Below are 27,848 nucleotides of genomic sequence, written 5' to 3' on the forward strand. Positions count from 1 at the left end.
GTCAGGTGAATGAGGCAGACCTTCACAGTGCAGGCTGGGAGAACAGTGACGAGACAAGAACAACTTGGATGGGTCATGATGGTGCTTATGGAGTGAAGTTCTGGCAGGGCAGTTCTCATGCACCCTACTTATTTTCCTTTGTAAAGTAACCTTGAATGTAATTCTTAAGGCTTCCTTTGAATTTGAAGTCTTTTGTTCCTATTATTTTAAGTTTTTAGAAGGTGTCAGGACTGGAATAGGTTTTAAAAGCAAGCAGGGTGTCAAATTTCTTTCTACTTCTATATTTATGGAGAGAAGACTCAGTGTAACCAGGAGGCCAGTGGTGTGAGAAGTTGCATGGCTGATTGAAAAGAGACCAGACGGTGTTGAGACCTGATAGGGAGTTGGTAAGAATGTAGGCACAAGTGTCCTGAGTGGGGAGCCTTGGGACTCATTGTCCTCTGTAATAAGAGGGTCTTTCCCCTGAATCTTATAGGGTACAAGCTCTAACTCGGGACTGCAGGACCAAATGGTTTTCAGAGAGGAGATGAAGCTGGGACCTTTATGTTATGCCCATCTGTGAGGGCCTTGAACCCTAGGATAGTGTGACCTTTTTCTGTGGCCAGTCAGTGGTTTTAAATGGCTGTAGGACCCAAGATCTGCTATCCTCTACTGAAGAGTATAGATCTTTGTTCTTAAAGACAATTAATATGGCTGGTCTGTAAACCTAAATCATCCTCCCCTGGGATGGGCATCGATGCATTTGGGGATCATCTAAGGCCCTGGTTGGGGTTACACATGATTTGGGGCCTCCCTGTCTGTGACCCCTTCTGACTGATCTGTTGTTCGGTGTCCAGCTCCCTAGGCAGTCTGAGCTTTCCCTACCTGGTTGGCCCAAGCTGCGCCTGCAAACTGTGGGCAAAACTGCACAAACCAAATCTCCCCTCATGCAGTGAGTGCCCTGCTCTTGAGGTTGGTTCTCAGCTAAGTTCTGCCTGTTTTGGTCTCTCTCCAGTGCCTTCAAAGCTCTTCTATTCATTTACAGTTAAAAATTAATAGACTTCATTTTTTTAGGGTGGTTTTAGGGTTACACAAAAATTGGGTGGCAAGGACAGAGTTCCCTCATAGCCCTCTCATCCCCTGGTTTTCTCTATTATTAGCATCTTGCATTAGTGCGGTACATTTGTTACAATTGAGAATATCGCATATCACTGTTAACTAATACTCATAGTTTATATTATTGTTCACTCGTGATGTTGTACATTCTATGCAGTATTTTTTATTTTTAAGATTTATTTATTTATACAAGCACTGGGTACAGTCAGATGCGCGGGAGGGTGAGAGAATTCACCAGAGACAGAGCTGAGAGCTGAATAGGCAGACTGACGACGTACACTGGTGAGGGGAGCAGCGGGCGGCAGGAGAGGTCTGTGCGCCATGTGGGACCCTCGCCTGGCAGCCGGGGATCGAACTGGCGCTGCAGAGGCTGCGGGCAGCTTCGCAACCCAGTGCTCAACTGCTGCGCCAATGGGAAGGCCCTATGTAGTTTTTTTTAATATCTTATCCAGAGTTCAAATTTCAAATTTATTGTCTGTGGGAGGTGTAATCTGATGATTCTAGTTTCTCTGTCATTATCAGAAGCAGAATCTAACAGATGCATTTATTTTTGATTCATACTTAAATTTTTCCCCTGATCTCTGGAAACACTTGCCAGAAACTTTGTAAATAACGGGAGTTCCAGAGGAAGGTGGTGGCAGAAAGTCTAACAAGTCGATGGATGGTGAGGATTCTGGTGCATGATCAAGCTGTTGTGTCTTGCTGCTTTTAGCAGTCATTGATATGCCAGGAAACTCCACACTTCAGTTATCATTGTCTTCAGAAGTTAGTCTTCAGACTAGGGTGCCAGCAAGAAAATGAGAAAAAAAAAAAAAAAAAAGAAAAGCAAGCAACGAGCAAAAACTTCATGAGATGTTAATCTGGCACTGTGGCTGAAGTTGTACACAAACATCAAAATGCCTCATCTTCATTATCCAGCACAATCTGCTTCTTTTCTCTTTTTTTTTTTCTTTCAAGATACTAATGAAAAGGAAGTAGGGCTTTATATTTTAAGCCCCTTTACCTTGTTCTCCCCTTAAGCGCCATGGTAGACGTTCTGGAAGGAGGCCCTCATGAGGTCTAGTAGCAGGGACTCCTGGAAGGTGATCAGGAGTGCTCGAAGGTCCTACAGATGTGCTTAAAAACCCACTGACAAAAGGCTTTGCTGCACCACCGTGCATACCCCATGCACCTGGAATTGCATCTGCGCCTGTAAGAACATCTCTTAAGTGCAGTTCAGGTACCTGGATCAAAGTCAGAAGTTAATCACGAGAGGACTGTAAGGGTGGGGTTGCTGATGGGGAGGAGCAGGTAATGCCCCTGGCGTGGAAACACCAGGCAGAATCCAGGTCAGACCCCTCCTGCTGCCCTTCCTCGAAGCAGCCATCCCCCAAAGAGTGTTTGGGTGAACATGCGCTATTCTGTAGGGTATCGGTCAGCCAGGTATGTCTAGGCATCTCCTTCGTGCCTAAACAGCACACCCACCCATCCTCCCCTCTGGTTTGCCCTGAGCAAAGGACTCTCTGAACCCTCCCCTGCTGTTTGCAGTCGTGGTTCCGCTTCTTGATTGGTGTGGATATTTTGCCTACACGCGGACCTAAGCCCTACTTGATTCCCTTTTAATCTCTTCAAATGATCCGAAAGTGTAACTATAAAGGAGAGGGGGTTCCTGTCCTGGTGTGTTCTCAGAAAGCAGATCTGTGATTCCTCACACGCTTAGGAAGGATGGTAACGAGCGAGGTGTGCTGTGTGTGGGGGTATGTGTGTGAGCTGAGCTGTGTGTGTGTGTGTGTGTGTGGGGCACGGGAGGTGTGTGCTACCTGTGCAGACGCTGGCTGGGGAGGTGGTGGTGGAAGGAAGGAGGCACCAGCAGGTTTTATGCCCTGAGTGGGAGCCTCACTCCTCCCAGGGAGCCTTGTCTGAAGGTGGAAAGCCCCTCTCCTCTCCCTCTGGGTTGTCACCTCCCTCCCGGGACCGTGGGATTCCCGACCACTTCTGGGGTTCTCAGTCCAGCAGTACCTCTCCAAGAAGGGAGAGCTGGGTGGGGTTAGGGTGCAGGGGAATGGCTCCCATCTGAGCCCAGTGTAGCTTGCACTGGGTGCAGGCCTGTTCCTGGGTGGCAGGAGGCATAGTCCCAGGGCAGCTTCCCTGCACAATGACCTTGTCTGGTCTTGGGATCCTGCTTCTCACTTGATGGCTATTAGGGACATCCTCAGGACACCCTGAAGATCTGATGGTCAGGTTGGTTCAGTCCTGACTGTTCAGAGATCAGAGGGCTCCCAGGTATGCCACCTCCAGGAGAGGCAGCCCAGAAACTTCCTGGTGGGGGTCTGTGGCCAGCTTCATGTCCTTCCTAGTTGCCTGGGTCTCTGATATGGTGACAGACTGCAAGCTGAGCAGAGCTCAGTGGTGAAAAAAGTCCATTGTGGTTACACCTGACCACATCTGTGGATCTAGGGGCTTCCTTTACCTGAGCGGAGGGCCATCTGTGTTCTCAGTTGGTGCCCTGCAGCACTGTGTTCCCTGAGTCCCTGGCTGCTTGGAACTGTGCTCTTGGTGTCCCAGCACGAACGCTGCATAGTCCTCAGAAGCCCTGTGCAGCATTTCATTTCTGAAACCCTTGCTGGGGCCAGCTTGTGCTCCCTATTTCAGGAAGAGCGTCTATTCCTGTAACCACGGCAAGGCATTTCCTGGAGAGATGACTGTTCTGTTCTTCTATTACAGCAATCTTTGCTTATAGACTTTTAAGTGATTTAGTGGTTGTTAATTCTAGGAGAGTCCCTGGGCAAGTCTATATAATTTGTGTATAGAAAAGAAAGTCAAAGGCCAATGGGTGAGTATGGTATATCGGAAGAAACTGACATCCTCTGTGTGTCAGAGTGTGGGTTTGTCTTCCTCTTGTTTTATGTAGCAGTGGTCTGTGCTTTTGATTCAGTAACCCTGCTTCTAGGGATCCAGCCTAAAGAGCTGCTTGCAGGAGCTCAAAGGTGTGTCGATGAGGTGGTTTGTGGAAGTGGTGCTTGAAAAAGTGACATGCAGGAGTTAGTGGGTGTCCGCTAAAAGAGGGCCACCACAGGTAATGCCTGTTTAAATCTGTATCACTGGCAGAGAACAATGCCCACTGGTATTTAAAGTAAAAGACATCAAGTTGCAGAACAATGTAAGAACTGTGAACCATTTTACAGAAAACAGACTCCCCTTTGTGTCTGTAAATATACATGTCCATCAGCACAAAAAGAGATTAATGTCAAATCACACAGGGGGTGGGGTTTGTTTTTTGAAATTTTTTGTATTTGAAGGTACACAGCAAGGAAATACTCCTATTAAATACCTGCATTTTGAAAATAACTTGCAAGTGTAATCAGGTTAGATTTTTCCTTAATGTGTGTGTGTGTGTGTGTGTAGTCTCGATAACATCTAGGTTTAATTCAGTGAAGTTCCATTCAAACAAATGAACATCCTCTTTTTTTTTTTTTAGAGCTTTACTATGTGCAAAGCATATTTGTGTAGAAGATTTGTACCTTATCTCATTTGTCCTTTACTGAAATTCCATTTTGCAGATGAGGAAATTGAGACAATGGTGAAGTACCTCACCGCAAGTATGGTGGGGAATCCTTCACACCCAGGTCTTTCTGGTTTGGAAGCTGCTTGGTTGATACGGTACTCAGCTGCATCTCTGATTAAGAATGAGATGAAAATGGAAGCAATAATTTCTTGCTCCATTGCCTTTAATAAAGTTAGAAATAGGTGAAAAACAACACACCCCTACCTTTTGAATTCCTTGGTGGTTAAATAGAATGATAAACTGGATGGACCTCCTAGGTCCTTCCACTCATTCTGCAACTGGGGACATTTGCCACCTTTTTAATGAATGTTTTTCTTCTCCCTGCAGTACGTGGGAAGCCTGGATGTGCCGAGACCTAACAGCCGAGTGGAGATCGTGGCCGCCATGCGCCGGATCCGGGTGAGTACTGGTGGGCCTGCAGCCCAATGCCAGCATCCGAGCTGGAGGGGCCAGGATGGACGACTGTGTCCTTTGCAAGCTCCAGACCCCCTCCTTGGACTGTCTGGGAAGCTGTTCTGAGTTGGGTGTTTGATTGTGACTAGAGGCCCAGGTTAAAATGAGTATGATGGCTAGAGGGGGTGCCCTTCTCTTTCTCCCTGTCCAGACTGGCTGCTTCTCAAACAGAGGTGCTGGCACCCTGTAGGAGGTGTGGGTCTGCTAGGGAGTAGGAGAGATTGGGAAGGAACTTTTCATTCAAGAACTTTAGGGAAAAGTTTGATAACTAGCTGGTGAGTGATTCAAAGTGCTAAAAATAAAAGTAAAGCAGTTTGTGGTATATGATCTAAGATTTGATTGACTTTTTAAGAACAAAATTGGGATTTCAATACTATCTTCGGACGGTTGCTTCTGTCTTGGATGTGCGTGCCTATGTGGCTACCATAGAAGGGTTTGGAGAACTTCTTCCCTGTTGCTTTCTGACTCTGGTGCAGGGAGCAGAGACTGGACGAGAATAAAGTAGTCTTCTGATCACTCTGAAGGGGTTAGTCCGTGCACTCTGCTGAAAGGGAAGAAAGTTTCCTGTGCACAGGAAGATAGGTTGGGTCTATTGATTTTTTCGAGTGAATGGGTGTAGAGGTGGTTGCAGGGCTCCCGTCTACAGCCTGCTTTGGGCTCTCTGTCTTTGTGTTCTACTCATCTAAATGGAAAACAGAGCAATGTTGACAGCTTCACTTTGCTTTGCTGGTTGTACTTACAGCCAATTCATCTGACCCACAGAAACCTCAATTCCATGACAAGGATTTGGGGAAGAAAATGAGCGTGTTTGCTCCTGTTTCTCTAAGCAGTCCATCAGACAAACAGAATAATCTTTTCACTGTCTTGACCCTCCCAGTCCTTCACATTTTTTATTATGTTGAATGTGTTGAAAATATCTTCCATTAAATACAACAATACTGTTTTTCATGGACAGGAATGAGTTGCTTCAAAGTGCTTTCACATGAGTTGGTTCATTTAATGTTCACAACAAGTTGTGAATTGGGGGTCATGTCACCCACATTTTATGGATTAAACTGAGGCTCAGAGGCATGGTGAGGGGGTCACAGGGATCTAGGATGTGGTGGGCGTGTGGCCTGATGCAATTGAGAGAATGCTTTGGCTTCAGGCTCTGCAGTTTGTTCCTAGGCCTCTTCTCTTCTTCACCTTCCTGTTCAGACAGAAGGCCCAGAGGCTTGGCTGGAACTCTCTGGGCTGCTTCCCGTTAGGATGGCCTGCTGCTCTCACCTCAGTTGCCATTGCTGCCTCGTGGTAAGGACTGGTCCTAGAGCTGGTCCTTGGGTTTCAACCAAAAAAGCCTCTCTTCATATTTGCCTAATAGGTTGTTCATATCCCTAATATCACTATTATTACTGGAGTAATGTTTCTATTAATTTAACTATCAATAGTAGCAGCCACAGTTCACTACCTGTGTGTCAGTTGCTTTGCTGGGCTTTCTAATACTGAAATGCAGTTGACCCTTAAGCAACATGGGTCTGAACTGTACAGGTCCAGTTGGACAACACAGGTTTACCTCTATGAATTCCCTTGTAAACAAGTAACATACAGTTACAGTCTCAGTACATACAGAACAGTGCTGTAAATGTATTTTCTCTTCTTTCTGGTTTTCTCAATAACACTGTCTTTTTTGTAGCTCGGTGCATTGTAATACACATAAATAGAAAATACATGTTCATCGACTGTTTATGTTATTGGTAAGGCTTCTGGTAGTTAAGTTTTGGGGAAATCATGAATTATGCTTGAATTTTCAACTATGGCAGCTCTGTACTCCTAACTCATGTTGTCCTATGATCAATTGTAATGTTTTATTGTGCATTTGCAGTGACTCTGGATAAGGTAGTAAGATATATTTATTTTAGATGAAGATACAGAAGCTTGGGAGAGGTTAGACTATTAGTTCTAGATCAAGTTGCCTCCACAGGTGGATTGCTGGAAGTCCTGGCCCAGGACCAGGCTGTCCTCTTAGTGACTCTGTTCTTGATGCTGATTTGGGAACCACAGGACTAAAATGTGGTGGAATTCCCCAAGTGATGGAGTCAATAGCAGAAACACACTTTATGGAAGGGCTGGTCCATCTTTATAGAGGTATAGGTTGGACAAACATATCCTGGAAGCAACAGAGGACCTGGGGTGTGTGGTGGAGCTGGCCTCACATGGGGCCTGGAGGCCTGTGGGCTGGAATGTTCTCAGTCTCCTCTGCCCTGATCACCTGTCAGCCAGCATGGCCACGTGCCAGGAGCTTCCTCCCCTGTGACCTGCTTCCAGTGCTTAATGAGGAGCTCATTAAATTAGAGGGAGAAATTAATTGGCCAGAGAGCTGTTTGGTCTGGCTGTCCAGTCACTTGTTTAGACTGGCCACCATTAATAGCAAGAGCTGTGGGTGTGTTTACCCCGAAACCCCCAATTCACAGCTAGGTCCAAGCTGCTATTTTCTTTTCCCATCTCCCTTTCAGAAGCTGTTTTGGCTGTAATTACAGTTGTCAAGAACTGGGGCGTGGGAGTCTATGTAAAGGACTGTTCCTGACTTTGTCCTTTTATGTGAGCATGCCAGGCTACCTTTAGGGAAGATACTATGGGATTTGGGGTTGCTGGGCACCTTGGTGGATCTCAAGGCCTGGTTTCCCAGTGTGCCCAGGGCGGTGAGCTATTCTCAGAGAGACAGGGACCACAGCTGGCTATTGCTTGAAGTACAGCCTCCTTGCCAAGCCCTTTAGATGTCTGTTTCCTGGTCCTCTGTAGCACAAAGGACAGAATGGGGCAGGCAGGGACCCTCCCTCTGAGAGGGAGGCAACTCAGACTTTGTGGGTCCGATTGGCCTTTTTCCTCCCCCATTTCTCACTTGGAGTCATCTTACTGATTTTCTTTGAAAATGTACAGACTTGTTCTTGGGCATCTTTTTGTTAATGTATATTATATGATTTTTTTTTTTTTTATGTTTTTTTTTTTTATTTATTTGTTTGTTTGTTTGTTTTTTTTTTTTTGTTTATACATGCACTGGGTACAGTCAGAAGTGCGGGAGGGTGAGAGAATTCCCCAGAGCCAGAGCGGGGAGCAGAGCAGGCAGAAGGAGCGAAGTACACTGCTGAGGGGAGCAGCGGGCGGCAGGAGAGGTCTGTGCGCCATGCGGGACCCTCCTCCGGTGGCTGGGGAGCAGCCGGGGATCGAACTGGTGCCGCAGAGGCTGCGGGCAGCTTCGCCACCCAGCGCTCAACCGCTGCGCCACCGGGGAGGCCCATCTTATATGATTTTTTAAAAAGGTGATTAAAAAACATAACATTCAGCTTAACTATTTTCATATTAAATAGTAAGTGTTGAGTACATTCATTTTGTTGTAGAATAAATCTCAAGTTTTTTATTTCACAAAACTGAAGTTCTTTACCTGTTCAACACTAATTCTCCCTGCCTCCTCCCCAAGCCCTTGGTAACCACCTTCACACTTTTTTCTTTGCTTTTGACTGCTGGGGATCCTTCTTCCTGTGGGGGAAATGATAACATATTTGCCATTTTCTAACTGGCTTATTTCACTGAGCATAATGTCCTCAAAATTCCTGTTTCCTTTTAAAGGCTGCATATTGTTCAGTTGTCTGCATATAACACATTTTCTGCATTTGTTCATTTATTGAGGAACATTGGGTTGCAGCCACTTCTTTCGGCTAGTGTGAATAATGCAGCAATGAATGTGGATATACAAATATCTCTTTGAGATCCTGCTTGAAGTTCTTTCAGATGTATACCCAGAAATGGGGCTGCTGGATTATGTGGTAATTCTATTTTTACTTGTTTTGAGGAACCTCCATACAACCGTTTTCCATAGTGGCCACACCAATTTATCATCCCTCCAGCAGAGCAAGATTGCAGGGTTTCAAGATTCTTTTTTTTTAGGAGCTTGTGTACTTTCTTGGGTGCTGGTGCTTTAAAGAGCTGGGTTTTCCTTTTCTGTAAGGGTCTGTGGGGGATGGGGAACCACAGCATTTTGAGTGGAAGCAGGATGAGCGTTCACAATGGATTTGCAGGTTTCCTGCGATCCCGTGTCTCCTGTCAGAATTGCCCCATGCTATGGAGTGCGAGTTCCCTGTGCTGTACTTCTGAGGACTGGATGTGGGGTTGTAAATGCTTGTGTCTTCAGCTTTGACAGTCCTTGGAATGAGGTGGCCTGTAAGTGTGTGACTTCCTCAGGATTTCTTAGAAGGACTCTCCTGATTTGAGCCCTTCCATAGTCTTCCCCATGACCACACCTGGCCTTATCCTGCCCTGTTCACCTGGGAACCCCCAGCTGGGTGCATAGTCCTCGGGTAGGTTCCTGTCACCAGAGCTGACCTGCCTCCAGGTCAGCTGTGAAGGGTGGAGACCATCCAGTGAGGATCTAGAGTGGTATGGGAAGAGGTGAGAGGAGTGCCAGCCCTGCTGAGCTTGTGCAGTGCCTCCTCATGCTCTGTGACTCAGGTATTACTCATATCTATTTATAACTCCCACATTTACAATGCAAACATGCTTTCATACATTGTTTCATTTGATCAGCTCAGTGTGTTCTGATTTGCTACCCTCTTTGATGAGTGGTGGGTAAGTGGGTCAGGGAGGAAGGAAGGGATGCCAGGTTTATGTCAGCCAGCATAATGCATGCGTGTTCATTCATTCATTCGTCAGATGTTTATTGCGCTCTGTACTGGGCAAATACACTACCTTCTCTTGGGTGCTGGTGTTCAGCAACAGGTAAGACAGACACATGGATAACATTGTAAATTATTAGGCTGAGGTCAAGAAGCTTAGAAAGTAAATAATTGGGAGTCTTAAACCATTCAGGGGGATGTAGGGGAGGCCCTGTGGGTTGCTGAGATGTGGAGTCAGTCATCAAAGGATGCTGCAGCCAGAAGTCCCTGAAGGGCTCTCATGACTTAGGAGGACATGTCATCACATCTCTCATAGGACTCGGGGCACAGAACTTTGTGCCTGAATGTTAGCACATATGGTAGTAGTGGTTACTGAAGAAATGAATGGTTTAAATATGTTTCCCAATAAAATGGACCGCTTCACCCCCAGCTGATGGTGTACATCATTCTTTGTTTAAAGTGACTATCACTGCAGCTCATCAGTTTGTCCATTGGGTATTTCAAAGGGGAGTGTGAGGCGCAGGTTACGGGAAGAAGACCCAGACCCTCCCAGGCCTGGATGTTCTCCATGCTGCAGGGCAAGGCCGGTGAAATGCCCTGCATGTTCTCTGCACTTTTGTTGTTTTGGACAGCTTCTCGGTACTTCCACTGATTAAACTGGCAGTTGGAATGAACTGTAGGGAACAGACTTGGCAGGAATTGCAACCGTCTGTAGTGATTGTTTTGGGACTGCCCCATTGCCATCCCTGTTTCCCAATCCAGGATTTTCCACCTTCCCCAAGGTTGGTGACCTTGTACACATAACGAGCTTGGTCTGACTCCTCGTTTGTCCTAACTCTTATGAAATGGTTTTTTTTTTTTAATTTTCTATATTAGTTTACAAATGCCGCTATAAACTTACTGGTTTAAAGCAGCATGGATGTTTATGGTTCTGTAGATCAGAGTCTGAAGCGAGTCTTACAGGGTCAACAGGTCTGTGCACCTGCTGGGGATTTAGGGGAAATTTTGTTCCTGGTCTTTTATGCTCCTGAGGCTGCCTGCATTCCTTGGCTAGTGGCATGATCGCTCTGCTCTGCTTCTATCATCACTTCCCCTACTTTCCGACCCTCCTGCCTTGGTCTTTTCAGGACTCCTGGGATTACTAAGTGTTCCAGAAAATCTTCCATCTCATGGATTCTTCATCAGACCTGCCAAGACTTTTTGTGTGTAAAGTTACAGTATTGTGTCCCAGGGATGAGGATAGGGACACATTTGGGGGTCCATTGTTATATCTACCACACCACCTTGTTCATTATCCACCAACAAGTATAAACTGAGTAGTGGAGCCCAGGCCACAACCACAGGCCCTCTCAGGTTGTATTTGATATGTCCCCATTCTGTGCCAGCTCCTGGCTTGGGGTTTACCCACGTTCTTCTTTGATCCATGTATAAGGACCCAGGAAGGAAAGAGGTGGATGATTACTTACCTCTTTGTGTTCTTTGTCTACCAATGCTCCAAAGGTCTGAGAACATACCAGCTGGAAGGGGCATGTTATTTCCAGTCACTTTCCAAGGGAACTAACTCCAGAGAAGTTTCTAATTCCAGCTCACTAATTCCAGGAAGTTTCTTTTATTGAACCCTTGCTTGGCCTGACGCTGGGGTGGCTTGCATGGGGTTTTCCAGTTAAAGGTGTAGGGTGTCCAGTAGTGCTGAAATAAGGTTACTGGCAATGACTGTTAGGCTTGCCGTGTGAGTAGGTGAATCCAGCAGCCAAACATTTGGTTTGATTTGTGTGTCCTTGTTCCCAAATGTTGACACCAATCCTGGTCATGTCACTGTTTAGTTCCTTTGGAGGGCAGCATCATGTGGTCAACAGAGTGCTCAGCGAGGCACAGTGAGTGAGTTTGAGTCTCCTTGACTTATTGTGTGACCTTGAGGATCTGATAACATGCATCTGTTTCCTCATTTATAAAGGGGAAAGGGTGACACCTCTTACTCTCTGGTGCTATTGTTATATCCAGGATAATGCATGAAAAACACTTTGTAAACCATAAAGGGCTTTTTATATTCATTGGTATCATTTTTATATCTTCCTTTGGGTTTCAAAGCATTTCATAAATGTAGATAAGTACCCTACGAGACACTGAGTTCCTTTTAGTTACCAGCGCCTTTTCTCAGATTTCACTGCAGACCTTGCTTTCCTGGGAAGGCATCCCTTTCCTTCCAAGGTCACTTGGTCTTCTCAAATGTTCTTGCAGCCCCAAAGCCCTCTCTTGAAGTACTTATGATGACTGCATCCCAGTGTCTGGCAGCTTGCTGGCTTTTGCTCAGTAGACTTTGTTAAGAAATTAATCTTAGTTGAAAACCATGTGAGCATAAAGCAGTGCAACCCAGGGAGGCTGCATGGAGGGGATGCCAGGAGGGAGGAGGGCTGCAAAGAAGTCATATCTGATCAGTTCTCTAATGGGGCCAGGACTCTGGTGTGTGAGGACCAGGTTGGGCTCCAGGTGAAGGGTGCTCCCTTGCTCTTTACTTTTGGATCTGTTATAGCTGCTGGAGGAAGACTGTCATGGGGAGGGAGAGGCTGGGCCTTGGGTGCTGGGAAGGGGACAGTGCCCCTGTGCTAAAGAAGAGATTTCTGACACAGATCTCTGCAGCGGGTAGCCTGGACCTGGAAGGCTGTGCTTGCAAGCAGGTGCGTGGGCTCCCATTGTGGCACATCCAGAGGTGGGCTGGCTGACCTCTTAGCCATGCTTCAAACAACTTCTGGAACAGTCTATTATGGGATGAGAGATCCTGTCAAATGGTATCTTGGGTGTTGGTCAGTGGCCTTGAACAGAATGGACTGGTGACTAGGAAATGGCAAGCCTTCTGCTCTCCCACAGCTTTCTTTCAGTGTTGCCAGCTCTTCCAGAAACTTCTCTGAAGGAAATAGACTCCGGATGCACATATACGGAGCACATGTAGGGACTGGATGGGCTGGTGGCTTTATGGAGGTCACCATAAAGTTGTGAGTGCCTCCTAGCTGCGTACATCCTTTGTGGCACAAAACCATTGCGTGTAACCTCTTGGCCCATTTGGCCACAAATTCTGTATTTTCTCTTTTCAGGGAGACTTTGTCTGGGGATCCCTTCATCCCTTCATATAACTCTCCCAAAGCAGCTCAGCATTGTTTGCTCCCTGTCATTTGTTATTTTTCTTCTTTTCCTAAATTCAGAGCTGGTGAGTCTACCTCTGAGCAGCGAACATTATAATACAGACATCTCTCTCATTATTTAGCTACTCCTGCTGAGCCCTCACCAAATGATTAAATGCATTGAATGGCTTGAAATGACACACATTTATTATCTTATAGTTCTGGACGTCAAACATCCAAAATGGACTAAAAGCAAGGAGTTGCCTGGGCCACATTCCTTCTGGAGGCTCTGGGTGGGTGGGGGAGGGGGAATCTATTCAGTGCACAGTTTCTTACTCTGACTCATGGAATGCTTTTGGGGGATCTTTGTGAAACCAATGCTGTTTATCCACCACAACAGGGGGTTGTGAAGAAGCCCAGTTCAAGGAACCCCAAGTCATTGCTGCTACAATTACCAGGGTCTTGGGTGTGTGTGTTCATTTTCCTGCCATTAGTGATAGCTTGTGGTGAGCATCCACCACTCCTTTTGATGACTTCTGTGGGTTAAAATACACACACACACAGGCACTATACACACACACACACACACACACACATATATATATATATATAGAGAGAGCATTTGCCATTTTAGCCCTTTGTAAGTACCCAACTCGGAGGCATGAGATGCATCCACAGTAATCTGTACCCATCACCACTCTCTATGCCCAGACCTTTCCATGGTCCCCACATAAATTCTGTACCCATTAAAAACTCCCTTTTCCCCTTAGCCTCTGGTGACCTCTCTTAGGCCTTCTGTCTTGTTGATTTTCTCTATTCTAGATTCTGCGTGTAAGTGGAATCTCATTCAATATTTGTCCCTCTGTCTGACTTCATTAAGCATGGTATTTTTAAGGACCATCCATAATGTAGCGTATCAGAATTTTGTTCCTTTTTATGGCTGAATAGTATTCTCTCCTGTGACTTTTTTGAACTTGGCACAATACACAGGCTTTGGTGTGGGGCTGTTTGCTCTTGGGGCCAAAAGCAGCATGTATGTGATAGGACAGGATGCACAGCCACAGACATGCCATTCTCCACTGTGTCCTGAGGTCTGCACTCCCAGGAGGTGGTGAGCCTTTGAGCCTTGCTGAAAGGCCCCGATGGCTACTGCTGGGCACTTTGTGGCTGTGAAGTCCGTTTTCATGCTCACATCTAATTTTAGACTTCAGACACCCCTTATAAAGCAGGTATTATTCCTGTTGTACAGATTAAGAATGATTGCCATGAAACGACAACTCGCCGTAATTTAATATTGTTGTGCTGACCAATAGTAACCAGAGCTGAGCACAGATTGTGTTGTGTGACAGGGCAGGCTCTGTGCAAAGCACTTCATAAGGGTTCCTCTGTCCTCACTGTAGCTCTGTGCGGTATAGATGTGCTCTCATTCCATTTCATAGATGAGAAAGCTGAGGCACCGGGAGGTTAAACAACTCGCCCTCAGACACAGAGATGGTCAGCGAGGACTCCCTCCAGAGCTTGGACATGGTGCATTTGTTGTATCAGAACCAAGTCAAGATGTGGCCTGCTGGCTCTGGGCTCAGAGGTCTTATACCAACATGCCCACTGTCCCCATTTCACCAAATGTCAGTCCAGGAGGTGTCATCTGTGTCCTGGCTTGTGACTTCCTCCAGTCTGGGAACTCTGCCAGGCACTGTACAGCACTCGATGTAAATAAGGCTGTTACTTGATTTTTATAAACTTCTTTCCAAAGTTTGAGACTCATGTTCTCTGTGACATCCCCATTTGGATATTCCAAAGATAACTTAATAGAAATTCATATCACTATCAGAAATGGAATTCATATCCACCCATGTCTCTGCTTTGCTTTGCACCCTCTCCCCATGTTATCTTCTGCTATTTCTTTGTCTCAGTGAAAGGCTTCACGGACCAACCAAGAATGTGCATTGGAAGCCCCAGGAACATTTCGGATACTTCTCTGTCAGTTCCTATATTTGTTCACCTTGCTGATTTTGCCTCCTAAGTAGTTCTCAAATGTCTCCCCCTCCCCTCTCATCCCAACCCGGGAAAGCCATGTCATTGTATTGCACGGACTATGTAACCTGTCGAACTGTCGTAAGCCTTAGGCTTGTCTCCTCCTGCGCACCCTCCACCCTGCTGTCTGGTCCATCTATCTAATGGCAAGTCTGTGGGAGTTGTCCTGCTCAGACCATCTGGGCAAGGTTTCACATGTACAGACCAAGCCTGAGCGCTGAGTAAGGCATGCGGGTTCTGTCTAGCCCTTCAGGCCATGGAGAAGGGTCTACAGTTTTTGATGCCCTATTGGCACTCACTTCTGCTACTGCTCTTCTCTCTGCCTGGGAGCACCCGCTTTCAGTGTGGCCCAAGTCTGTCTCTGCAGGACTCGGCCTAATTTCTCTGTATTCTCCACCAGCCAGGTTGTGCTTTCTTCCCCACTTTGCTTCGATGGTTACTTCTCACTGCATGCAGCACAATGTATTTGTCTCCTTCAGGGCAGGGACTGTGGTAATCCTCTTGAACTGCCAATTCTTCTTTTTCGAAACAGGGACAAGGTCAGTCCTGCAGAATTTAAGGATGCTGGTGACAGGTCTGTAGCACGTGCCTGGCCTGTGACAGACCTCAGTGGCCCTGGGCCTCTCCCTGTTTCACCCCTGTGAAGCTTTTCCCAGCCACCCAGTGCACATTTGTTGGAATGTTTCCTTCTTAATTGTTCTGGATTGGGAAACCAGAGCCCCTGGTTCACCAGCCATTGTGACTTTGGGCAACTTCTCCAAACCTCAGGCTTCCCCTTTGTAAAATGAGGTCACTTTACTATTACTGCTTGACTTTAGGCTGAGGGTTACATGAGAGGCTGTGTAGTGGGCTTGGTAAACTGTCAAATGCTGCATGCACCCATAGGTGCTCCCAGGAGGCAGTGAAATGGCATCACCAGCTTCTAGATCAGGGCCCCTTGCTGTTGGCATCTCAGGCCTGGGGGTGAATGTGGTGCCTCCATTGCCAGGTTTTCCATCTAGACTCCCTGTTCTGTGCACATGCAACTCTTTGACCTGGCATTGTATGAAAGGTGGCAGGCAGCTGTCATCCCTCCCAGGCCCTCCTTTCCCACCCTCCCACCTGCTGCTCCTTGTACTGTCACCCTAGAGAGGCCTTTAAGGAGCAGCAGTCAGTCGGCTGCAGGCACCACAAATCCCTCTCTACGTGAGCTCAAGCCTCTGTCTAACCAGCTGGAATCACGCTTGTTAGTGCGACACTAGCAATTTTCCCCATTTCCTTAACCACTAGCCATCTGGACAAGACTTGGCATCTTTCTTTGCCACTGTTAATGGTCTCATCACCCGAGGCCCTGTTGCAGGTGGTGTGTGTCCTGGATTTCCTGAAACCTGTCACTGAGCTCTCCTCTAGCTGCCCTCCTCTTGCCACCTGAGCCCCAGCCTCTGCTCCCTTTTAGAGGTTGTGATAGGGAGAAAAGTATTCTGAACCCAGGGTCCCTGGTTGACTCTCTACTTGGCCAGAGCTTGTGTCCCAAAAGAGTGACTTGATGGCCCCCAGTGATTGTGACTGAGGGAGGTGTCATGTGACCTGTTTTTACAAGGGAAGCTAATTTTCCTGCTTTCCTTTTCCTCCAGCAGGCTCCTTCCAGGACACGGCATGCTCCATCCCCTCCAGCTCCATGTGAAGTGGGAGGCCCCCAGGGCAGCCCCTCAGCCCTGGCATCCTGCAGGGCCTTGAGAAGGGGCACTCTCCCAGCAGCTCAGACACAGACCTCACAGTGTGTCCTGCTGTCAGCAACTACAACCCCTTTGTCATTTCAGTGTGGCCCAAGTCTGTCTCTGCAGGACTCGGCCTAATTTCTCTGTATTCTCCACCAGCCAGGTTGTGCTTTCTTCCCCTTGTCCCTGTCTCTGCTTCCTTTGTCATTTCTGGGCCCAGCCGGGTCTGTTTATCCTGGCTCAGGAGACACTGAAAGAGAAGGCAGTTGAATAGTTGTGGGTGTAGAGTAGTGGTTAATAATTTTAAACATGACTTGGTACCTCCTCAGCTCTTTAGAAGTATGAATCTAAAAGCTATTTCCTGGAAAAACTCTGAGAAAACAGGGAGGAAATGGTGTCATTCCTTATAGGTGACACCCATACCAAGCATGGGACACATAAGAATCAAGTGTCTCCTTCACAAACACCAGCGACAGCAAGTCTATAGTGACTGTTAGTTGTTACATAACAGGAGCTGCTGTAAGCATTTGGTCTGTGTAACTCCATCTGCACAATTTCTTTATGGACAGGAGTGCTGGTCGCACATCCAAAGTCAAATACATGAGTAAATGGCCAAGAGACCAGCTTAGAACCTGACTCCTGACCACCAAGCTGCCCTGTTTAGGATTATGAGCTGGTTGGACAGCATGTGTCACCCAGAGAGGTGGGGTCTTGACCTCTCTGTAGGTGGGCCCTCTGCCTGTTCCTCGTTAGCAGTGGTCAATATTTGCTCCAACCTGTTGAAACTAGTTGCCTCCCACCCCGCTTCTCTGGAGCTGCTGGTGGAGCCAGTCTGCTCAGGTAGGAGCTTCCAGACCAACCTGTTCCTCCTTGGCCTCAGTCAAGCTTTGTGACAGCAGCTGGTACAGCTGCAAAACAGCTGATAAACAGGGGTAGGCTGTGCTGAGCTGGGAGGGTGTTAGCAGTGCCCCTGTTGGAGATGGCTTGCCCACTGGGAAGAGCAAAGGCCTAGAAGTGCACGTGCAGTTGAAGTGGGAGCTGTCCTGTCCAAGAGGCTCCTGGTATTTACTGCCCCTCCCTCCCTGCCTTCCTTCCTTCCATTGGAAAAAATGGAGATAAGGTCCTTATAAAGATGAGCCTTCCAAAATTCTGTCTCCTCTGAATGGTACTTATTGAACAACAGGGTTAGGGGATGAGCCTGTGGGGGTTGAAGTTCAGCCTGGCTTGGTTTGCGCCTCCTTCTGACTGGTTGTCTCTACCTGGTATGAAATCTACTTACATGCAAAGATTCTCTTCTCCTCGAGGAGCCATACTGGCAAGTCTTCAAAATTGGACTTCAACTTCAACATGAAAGGTTGGACTCTGCTGGCTGGGATCTCTGGAAGAGTGATGGGCAGCTGGTGGTCTTGCAGGGTGCCAGGAACCACCTTCTGATGGGAGGCACTCCATGGTGGGCCCTGGGCAGTGCTGGGCCTTTCCCCACTAGAGACCCTGGGCTGACTGCTGCCCCACACCGGCTGCCTACAACCCGCCCCGTGCCTCTCCCAGCCTTCTTTTTTACAGAACTCCTTTCTCAAACTTGATTAGAGTTCCTTGGCATGCACATCTGTTGTGCATTTAGCAGGGATGACACTTAATTTAAGTAAGAGTTTGGCTGCCTTTAAACTAAACAACTGCATCCAGCTGAGGGGCCAGTGGGGAGTCAGTGGCCAGATTGTTTATTGAAAGAGATCATATTGATTTATTTTCACTTAAATCCATTCCCAGACACCCCGCCATTTAATTGCATGCTGGGCTCACAGATTGCTTCTTTAGGATTCCAGGGTCCCTGTCTCTAGACAGAGGGAATTTCTGAGTGTCCTCATAGGGCCTCAATGGGCTTGTGGCTGTTACCATCTGACCTCACCGAGGAGACTGTTGACAGAGTTGGAGGGTCCCTCCTCTCTGCCCCCACAGCTTCTGAGCCAGGTGAGTTCATGTCTCTGGCATGTCTCTGTTCTGAACCTTCCATGGTTCCCCACTGCTGTGAAGGAAATATGGGGTGCCCAGCTGGCGGTCAGGGACTCCCTAGTTGACTGTACCACATGTTGAAGCTCATTTTCCATGATTGCCCAGTTTTCTGGAAAGATCTGAGTTTCTACTGTTCTTCAAACATGTGGTGTACTGCTCGTCCTGCTGTCTCTTGCTCCCTATGTGTGGGATGCCTGCCCTTCCCATCTCGGCTCTAACCTTCAACACTCATTTCAAGTGAAAATCTTCGGCATGACCCCTTGCCAGTTTCTCTCCACTGTATTGTCTCCCCTTGAACTCAGCTGCCCTCTCTATCTCTCACCTCAGGTATTTTACTCTGCTTTGTTTTGTAATTGTTTATATACTTACTTTTATCACGTATGTTTACCGGGACAACCTGAGAGCAGTGTCCCCGAGTTGGTTGTGGGTCTCCCAACACCATGAACTCAGTGCCTCGAACTGAGGTGAAACATTGCCTCTACTACCTGTGTGTACTTAGTTCCCTACATATTCAGCTCCCCATTCCTCATAGATTTCTCAGAAATAGATGTTGTGTCAAGTCCCATTTCACAATTAGCTATAGAGTGCAGAGAAGTGAGGTGATCACTTATCAAAGATCACCAACTAGCAAATGGTGGAGCTGGGGGTTCTATGTTAGGGTTCTCTAGAGAGACAGATCCAATAGGACACACACATACACACACAAGATTAAGGATTGATGGTGGAGTCTTAAGAAATCTCAGAATCTGCCATCTATAAGCTGGAGGCCCAGGAGAGCTGGGGGTTGGGTGAGAGTAGAGTAGCTCCCCAGTATGAAGGCCCCAGAACCAAGGAAGCCAATGGTGTAAGTCTAGCCTGAGTCCAAAGGTCTAGGGACCAGGAGGGCTGATGTCCAAGGGCGGAAGTTGTTTGTCCCAGGTCAGGCAGTGAACTTGCTCTTCCTCTGCCTCTTTGTTTTGTTTAGATCTTCAAGGGATTTGATGGTGCCTAACCTCATTAGTTACTCAATCTACTAATTCAAATGCTAATCTCTTCTGGAAAAAACCTCACAGACACACCCAGTAATCACAGTTTACAAGCTAGTTGGGTTACCTTTAACTCAGTCAAGTTGACATATAAAATTAACCCTCACAGCTTCCATAGTTTCTGAAGTGAGCCAGGTTGTCCTGCTTGCCAAAGCACTCAAGCTGGAAGGAAGGTGGGCATGCAAGTGTATAAAGCCCAGTGTGATCACTCTGCCCTGTGCCTAGTTCTTCCCAGCAGCCATCTCTGTTCAGGAAATCCAGTTCACAGCATGCTGGGAGTTGCAGTTAGATATTGGAGGTGCAGAGATGGGAGTATGTTTCAGTGCATCCTGCTGCCCAGCCTCCTCTAACAACAGTTATTAGAAGAGGGGTGGTTGAGGCATGGTGGGCTCCTCATCATCTGATGCCTACTGCATCGTACTTGTCTCCCTCTCCCTGCAACTTCTGTGATGGGTTGGGGAGGAGAAAAAGGAGGTAAACCTAGGCATATCTCCACATGTGGCAGCGAAACCTGGACATTTGTTATTCCCATCCTGGTGGAGAGTAATTCTTGTGGTCTCACATGGACATCATAAGGTTTCATGGTCAGTAGGGTAGTTGCAGCAATAGAAACATACATCGCATGATCCTGACTTTGGACTCTGAGAAGTGGTGGTTATTATTAACATCTTACATTAGTATGGCACGGAATGGATCTGTATGGATATAATGTTATTGACTAATATCTGTACTTTCTACAGATTTTCTTTGCTTTCTCTTAATGTCCTTCTTCTGTTCCAGGACTCACCCTGGAAACCACATTACCTTTAGTCATCATGCTTGTTATGTGCCCTCAGTCTTGAATTTTTCAGACATTCCTTGTTTTTTGATGATCCTGATACTTTTGAGGATGGTTGGGTGGGCATTTTATCAACTCTCCCTTTTTGGGAAGAAGACCACAGGGCACAGGTTCTTGCTATCAGCATGCCTTACCTCTGTGGATGTTCACATTGATCACATGACTTGAAGCTTTGTCAAGTGACTTTCTCCATTTCTATCCTGTCCTATTTGGGAGAAAGCCATTCTGTATAGCCCACACATATGGGATGGGGAGTTATGCTCCACTTAGTTGAGAGCGGAAGTATCTGCATACGTTATTAGGAATTCTGCATGGGTGATTGGTCTTTTGTCCCTCATTTATTCACTGAGTTCTGTTCATATGGACTCATTGATACTTATTTTATATTTTGGGTTTTATCTGCTACTTAATTTTGTTGCTCAATTTGTTCCTGCCTTGGCCATTGAGTGCGCCTTCATTTGATTCCCGTACCCCCTTGACATACCCCACCATTGTGGGTTTGGGGGCACTTTTTTACTTTCTGGCACAAGATGCTCCAGGCTCATGTTGTGTATTTCCTAACCTAGTCCTAGGTAAACCATTTTTGTAAGGAGTTCTGGTTCCTTTTATTGGAGAATGGTTTTAAAAACCAAGATCTGGGTGCTGGGTATACATATTGCTGCTGGGGTATCATTACTTCTTGGCCCTAATAAATAGAACAGGGTGATATGTATATACCAACTCTTGTATGTCAATATTTGTGGGTGTAACCATCTGTATCAACTATTAAACTAAACAAATTCATATTTATATCTCTAGCTCATCCATTTCCACATGAATCATTCTAGCTTCCTCTCTTTGCTTATCTGTAACTTCTGTTCCAAGAGAGAGAAAACTGGCTCCCACCATTCACCATCTCCTTGCTTAATTGTTCAATTCCAGTGCATAAGAATCCTTAACACTTGGGCCTCCCTGGTGGTGCAGGCAGTTGAGTGCAGCGCTGTGAAGCTGTCCACAGCCTCTACAGTGCAGGTTTGATCCCGGCCGGCTGCAGAGCTACCCACATGGTGCGGCAGACCTCTACTGTCTCACCCGCTGCTCCCCTAAGCAGTATATTTCAGTCAGTTTGCCTGTTCTGCTCCCCACTCTGTCTCTGGTGAATCCTCTCACCTTCCCACACATCTGGCCTGTAACTCGGTTCTTGTATGCATAAATAAATCTAAAAAAAAAAAAAAAATCCTTAACCCTTGCCCTGTGGGAAGTAACTTTGTTAACTAGTATAAGTGCTTACCTGCTTTTGTAAGTGTTTAAAGTGTAGTGAAAGTGCTTAATGTGCTTTGCCTCTAGTTTTACAGACTCCACTTAGTTCCAAAGTGCCTGACGTCTTCCTGTCCCCTGCCCCTAAAGTGAAGTTGTTTTATGTATGTATAATACATTCGGATTCTATTGTCAGTTTGTTTTCGATTCTGGAATCCTTACCCTCTTCCCCCCAAGTTCCTAAATGATTAAAAAAAATTTTTTTTAAATATTTATGCATAAAAGAGCTGGGGTATAGGCCAGATGTGGGGGGCGAGAGGATTCACCAGAGACAGAGTGGGGAACAGAACTGGCAGATTGACCAAAGTACACTGCTGAGGGGAGCAGCGGGCAAGACAGGAGAGGTCGGCTGCACCATTGGGTTTCTCCCTGGCCGGGGATCAAACTTGTGCTGCAGAGACTGCGGATTGCTTCATAGTTTGTTGCTTAACCCCGTTTGCCACCAGGGAGGCCCTGAAAAAATGTTTTTTGCATGCTTTAAGATTGACTTTTTTTGTTGTAAACTTCTCTGTGTTTTTGACAAATGCTTAATATCTTGCATTTACCATTACAGTATCATACAAAATATTTTTATACCCTGAATGATTCCTTACGTTTCACCTATCCAACTGCCCCCATTCCTCATCCCCTGGCAAATACTGATAAGTTTACTGCCTCTATCGCTTAACTTTGCCTTTATGATTGTATCACACAATATGAAGCTTTTTCATATTGGCTACTTTCACTTAACAATATGCTTTTAAGGTTCATCCATGTCTTTTTATGGCTTGATAAATCATTTCTTATCACTGGGTAATATTCCATAATGTGGGCATAGAACAATTTGTTACCCTCCGCAACATTCATTCTCACATATTCTTCACTGAAGGACATCTTGGTTTCTTCTAGAGTTTGGCAATTACAAATAAACCTGCTATAAACATTTACGGGTAGATTTTTATGTAGTTGTACCTTTTCAAATCAATTGGATAAGTACCTGGAGGATTGCCCTCATTTGAATACCCCTTTGGCATCTGTCTCCCCCTAATTCTACCTGGATAGTGTCGGCATCCTGAAAATGGACTGGTTCTATCGCTGAGCTGCCCACATATGGACCTGCTTTATTCTTTGTTGCCACCCTAGTTGCTGAGAACTTCTTGTTTTATTAAACCTAGGTGTGATAGGAGAGAGAGGAGATTATGGGGTTTGGAGCAGCCCTGGAGTCAGGGCTCCCCTGAGCCCTAAGGATTACTCTATTGTATGGTAGCAGCTTAGCCCTGATCCCTGAAAGCTGTTTCACTTACTCAGGTGTGGCAATAAGGGCCAGTTTGCTACAGACAGTGACTCGCCCTGAGTGACTCAGGGCAGAGGCCCACCCATGGTGGGGGGAGCCATTCTTTCAGGTTTTTGGATCAAGTTGGGTGGCGAGTCTGTTTTATGACTAGGTCAATTGCAGATGCTCGTTGCTGAGTGTAAAGTTCCAGTTACTGGCCTATAGGGACCCACATTGCAGTCTGTGTCCTGCTCACCCCACCCCAGTCTGTGTCCTGCTTGCCCCAGTTCACGTCTCTGTGTACAGCAGGTCACTGACCTGCAGATGTTTTAAGTTCAGACATCCTGAGTTCACCTATTCTTTTTACTTTAAAAATACATTTACTGGCTAATTGCCATGTAGCCAGCATTGTGGCACGCTTTCATATATTTATATGATTTTTAATTTATGTATTTAATCCTTTTAGTTGTATGAGGTGGGATTTTCCATCTTACAAGAAACTGAGGCTAAGGAGGGTTAAATAGTGAGCTAGAGATGGAGTGGAGAGAACAGGTCTGTGAGGTGAGGCCCAGGCATCTCCTGCGGCACGAGTTCATTATCTGGAGCTCTGAGGGTGGAGTGTCTTAAAGTGGAGTGGTCAGGCAAATATTTTCAAATAAACCCAGCACTTAAAAACAGTCCAAGTGAAACAAAACAAAACAACAGTCCAAGTGGTGAGTGTGCCCTCAGGTGACCCCTGGGTCTTCTTGGCCTGTCTGCTCCTCTGGGATCAAGCCACATCATGTGAGACTCTGTGTTGGGAAACTGGCATGACAACTTTGGCAGACTCTGGCTGCTGTGCCTGAGGGTCCGTGTAGAAAGACCTGCAGGTGCTTCCAGGAGCACCACCTCGATGACCAGAAAAAACTGGGGCTTCTGTCCCATAGCTGCTGGGAACTGAATTCTGTGAGCTTTGAAGAGGGCCCCAGCTCCAGCGTGGAAGACTACTGGTTGGGCACCAGGGCCGCAGCCTCTGAAACCCTCAGTGGAGGATCCTGACCCAGGGAAGTAGAGAACTAACACCCGTGTGTAGTTGGAAGCTAAAGAGCTGTGGTTGGTTGTTAAGTGGCCTTAGAAACTTGACTGTGCCCTGTTCACCCATCCTCCCCTAAATGCCACCTTCCATTCTGGTCTGTCCTCAAGCTCTGTCAGTTGGTGTTTTGCTTTCAGATACGGTGGTCCAGTTTGCAAATCCCATGCAAACATATTTCAAAGTGAATTTGCAAATCTTGCAAAATAGGTCAGATTCCATTAGTCAATGAAAGGAGTGCTGTGGAACAGCCCAAAATCTCTTTGCAGACAAATGAGGATCCCTTGGGGTTGGGCTCCCTCATAATTGGTGCGGAAAACAACCAGCATGCTGACAGGAAATCAGCTTCAAAAGAAGGGATTTGAATATCTTTGAATATTAAGAAACACCTTTGAGAAAATGTAAATCCTTCCATCATTTTAGCAGAGCGCCCTCTGCACCATGGCTCGTCAGTAGCAGGAGTAATAGGATGTCTTGGTCTTGCTAGTTGTGTTGCAATAGGGCAAAAATGACAACAATAAACCAGTTACAAACTCTCAGTTCAGTCTGAGAATTAGCGCAAAGTTCAATATAACCTAAGTGTTCCACATTTTATCTAATGTCTTAACATTTTAAATAAGCTTATTTGCATACTTTTAATTTTAAAAAATGAAGTATTGGTTGGCTCTTTTCTTTCACTTTTTACTGTCAAGTTTTGATTCTCATTTTCAGGGGATATTCTGATACCAGCTTCCCCAGATAACACCTATGGAGCACCTTTTGTACTGGGTGGGGGTAGCATTTTATGAGCCACTTACTGATGGTCAGTTATTGGGGTGGAGCTGGACTTCTTTGTGGGCAGGAGCCCTGAAATGTCTATTGTCTTTCATTCATGGCTTTGTGAGCCCTCAGTATCTCTGATGCACTAAGGTCTCTATTTAGTACTTGCCTCACATCAGATAGGCATGTAGGGGAGGCCCTCCATGCCATCTGGGCTGAGTTAAACGTGCGTAAGACATTGTTTCTGGTAATGAACCGAGCAAGCACATTTTATGAAGGACTCTGGAGACTCGCAGGATAGATACGACAAAGCTCCACTTTCCATTTGTGTCGAGCTTGTAATTTTGATAATGTTTCCATCGCCATTTTCATTCCAGCCCTCAGAGCTCTAAGGTGAGATGGATACGGAACTGTCCATCTTCCTCATGTACCAGACAAGGAAACCCTGGCCTGGGAAGACAAGGGGGCCGAGCTCAATGGCTCATCACTCATGGGACCTGGAAGAGATTGAGTATTAGCGGTAATCATCATGAGTTGTCACCATTTACAGTGTCTGCTCTCCGACAGGCATGGTTTAGGTGCTGATGGGCACATGGTCTTTAATCTTAAAATTGGGCACAGTACCATGGAATTGGAGTAAGCCGAGATGTGCATGGTCTCTGGCCTTTGGTGAGCTGGGATTTGAACCCTGTTTTTCCTGACTCTTTCTACCAGGTCATGGCATGTTCTAATTATCCTTTGTCCTCCACCAGTGCTGCATCCAGCATGTTTGGAAAGGAGTCCAGGAGGAAATCCCTGCCACCTGGATTCCCATAGTTCCCCTGAGGGGACCGAGGTCATGGGGTTGGGTGAAATCAAGGCCGAATGTGGTTTATTGTGTGCAGTGGGAGCAGGAGTCCAGTGCTTGAGACCGAATAATCAAGATTATCTCTGTGATTTTCTGTTGCTGTTACAACAGTATCAAATACTTGGTGACTTAACATACATTAGTGGCTGGACAGTTGTGTCTGTCAGCGGTCAGACCCAGGTCTCACAGACTAACAATCATAGCGTGTGAGGGCTATGTTCCTTTGTGAAGATTCTAGAAGAGAACCCCTTTTTCTATCTTCATAGTCAGATGGTCGCTTCCTTCTACCATTTTCTAACTCACCTCTCCTCCTATCTCCCTCTACCACATTTAAGGACCCTAGTGATAACCTTGGACCAATGGATAATGCAGGCTATCTCCCTATTGCAAAGTCCTTATCTAATCAAAGCTGCTAAGTGCCTTTTGTTGGAGATTGGGATGTGGCCTCTTTGTGGAGGGAAAAGGTTTTGTTTTGTCTATCCTTGTCTATTTGGAGATATTTTTAGCAGCCTGTGGTCATTTTATGGAAATCTCATCTCACCTGACTTCCCAGAAGCAGCTTTAATAATTACTTTTGTCCTTTGGTGCCTTGGAGAACTCTAGCATCTTGACCAAGAATATCTGAACAACCAGTTAAACAAAGGTCTGGACTGTACAGGGGCTGCAAATCAGTTTTTGTGCCCTCAGTTTTGGGCTCAGAGGCTAACCTACTAACACAGGGGGAGAACTCAGAGCCTCTCCCCTAGTTTTCAATGGTCATGAGCATGTTACCTCCAGGGTTGCTAGAATCACTAAGAAGAGCATTGTAATGTACTTTCCAAAGTAATATTTTTTGCATATAATGCAAAATATTAACCAGATATAAAAGGAATATCACGAATTTGTGGTGGAAGAAATACAAAACCTTACTCATGCACATTCTAGAAACACATTCTAATTCTGAACCTGTGACTGACCCCTCCTGTCTCCTCTTTTGGGAGATACTGAGGCTCTGAGGTGGTTCCCAAGATTCACCAGGAGCTTGTCCTGAAAGGGACTGAGCCTGAGATGAGCTGGTACCCGGGAGCCCGTGGAACAAATTATTCTTTCCTCTCCCTTCTCCTTTCATAGTTGCTTTTCTTAACTTTTTGTTTATATACATCTATAAATAAAGATATAGACAAATGCAAGTGTTAAAATAACACTTGTAATTAAGACTTCAAGATAATGAAGTCCTGGTGATGGGTCTATATCCAGCACCGTTGAAGAGCCTCAGGAAACATGCAGTGGAGATGGATTCCCAGCGGCTCTGTGTTACAATGCTGACGTCCCTACTTGGTTCTGAGATCTTGTGATGATCTCCCACAGATGAGTGTTAACGCCTGTGAGATAATTCCACAGTACACTGCATTATTTTTAAATAATTTCTCTTTTATGGAAAGCCTGATTTGCAAAAAAAAAAAAAAAAAAGTACAAAAGTTTTTAAAAGATGAGAGGGAAATAAAGAAAACAACTTGACAGTAATTTTTTTTTTAAAGATTTATTTATTTATTTATACAAGCACTGGGTACAGTCAGAAGTGCGGGAGGGTGAGAGAATTCACCAGAGCCAGAGCAGGGAGCAGAGCAGGCAGAAGGACCAAAGCACACTGCTGAGGGGAGCAGCAGGCGGCAGGAGAGGTCTGCGCGCCATGTGGGACCCTCCTCCGGTGGTCAGGGAGCAGCCGGGGATCGAACCAGCGCTAAAGAGGCTGCAGGCAGCTTCGCAACCCAGCACTCAACCGCTGCAACTTGTCACTAATTCTTTTGGCCCTTGTCAGTAATTCTTTTGGCCAGAAATAGCCACCATAAAGCCTTTTGGTGTAGCTCTTCCAGATTGTAATTTTAGCAAAAGTGGAATACTTTTAACAAAAATAAGAGTTAACCATGTAGATGATTTTGAAATCTTTCATTTTCATTTACTATTTTACAAGATTACTTCATGTCATTAAACAGTCTTTTAGAGCATCATTTTTAATGGCTAAATAGATTTACATGCTATTACATGGATAGAGTATAATTTATTTAAGCAGGCTCCCCTGTTGTTTGACATTTAGCTTGTTTCTAGTTTCTCAGCCCTCTGTCAACATCCTGAGTTGTATCATTGCATACACTAGGAATTACTCTTTTAGAATAAATTGCTAAGTGAA

The 27,848-nt window shown here is 46.0% G+C and overlaps 1 protein-coding gene across 7 annotated transcripts in view; it reads left to right on the forward strand.

Annotated features, from left to right (window-relative positions):
- Nucleotides 1–27,848, forward strand: part of LOC119241340 (uncharacterized protein C1orf226 homolog) — a 270,987-nt gene that overhangs the window by 85,905 nt on the left and 157,234 nt on the right. For 6 of the 7 annotated variants that reach the window (XM_054693513.1, XM_054693511.1, XM_054693512.1 and 3 more), the window contains exon 2: nucleotides 4,967–5,038. In XM_054693513.1, the coding sequence (XP_054549488.1) occupies nucleotides 4,967–5,038 (72 nt within the window). Of the gene's footprint in view, nucleotides 1–4,966; nucleotides 5,039–27,848 lie in introns of those variants that run through there. The other variant, XM_054693515.1, reaches the window with a different exon arrangement.

This window comes from Talpa occidentalis, unplaced genomic scaffold, assembly GCF_014898055.3.
Source record: "Talpa occidentalis isolate TD23 unplaced genomic scaffold, MPIMG_talOcc4v2.1 talOcc4.12, whole genome shotgun sequence".
Classification (NCBI taxonomy): Eukaryota; Metazoa; Chordata; class Mammalia; order Eulipotyphla; family Talpidae; genus Talpa; species Talpa occidentalis.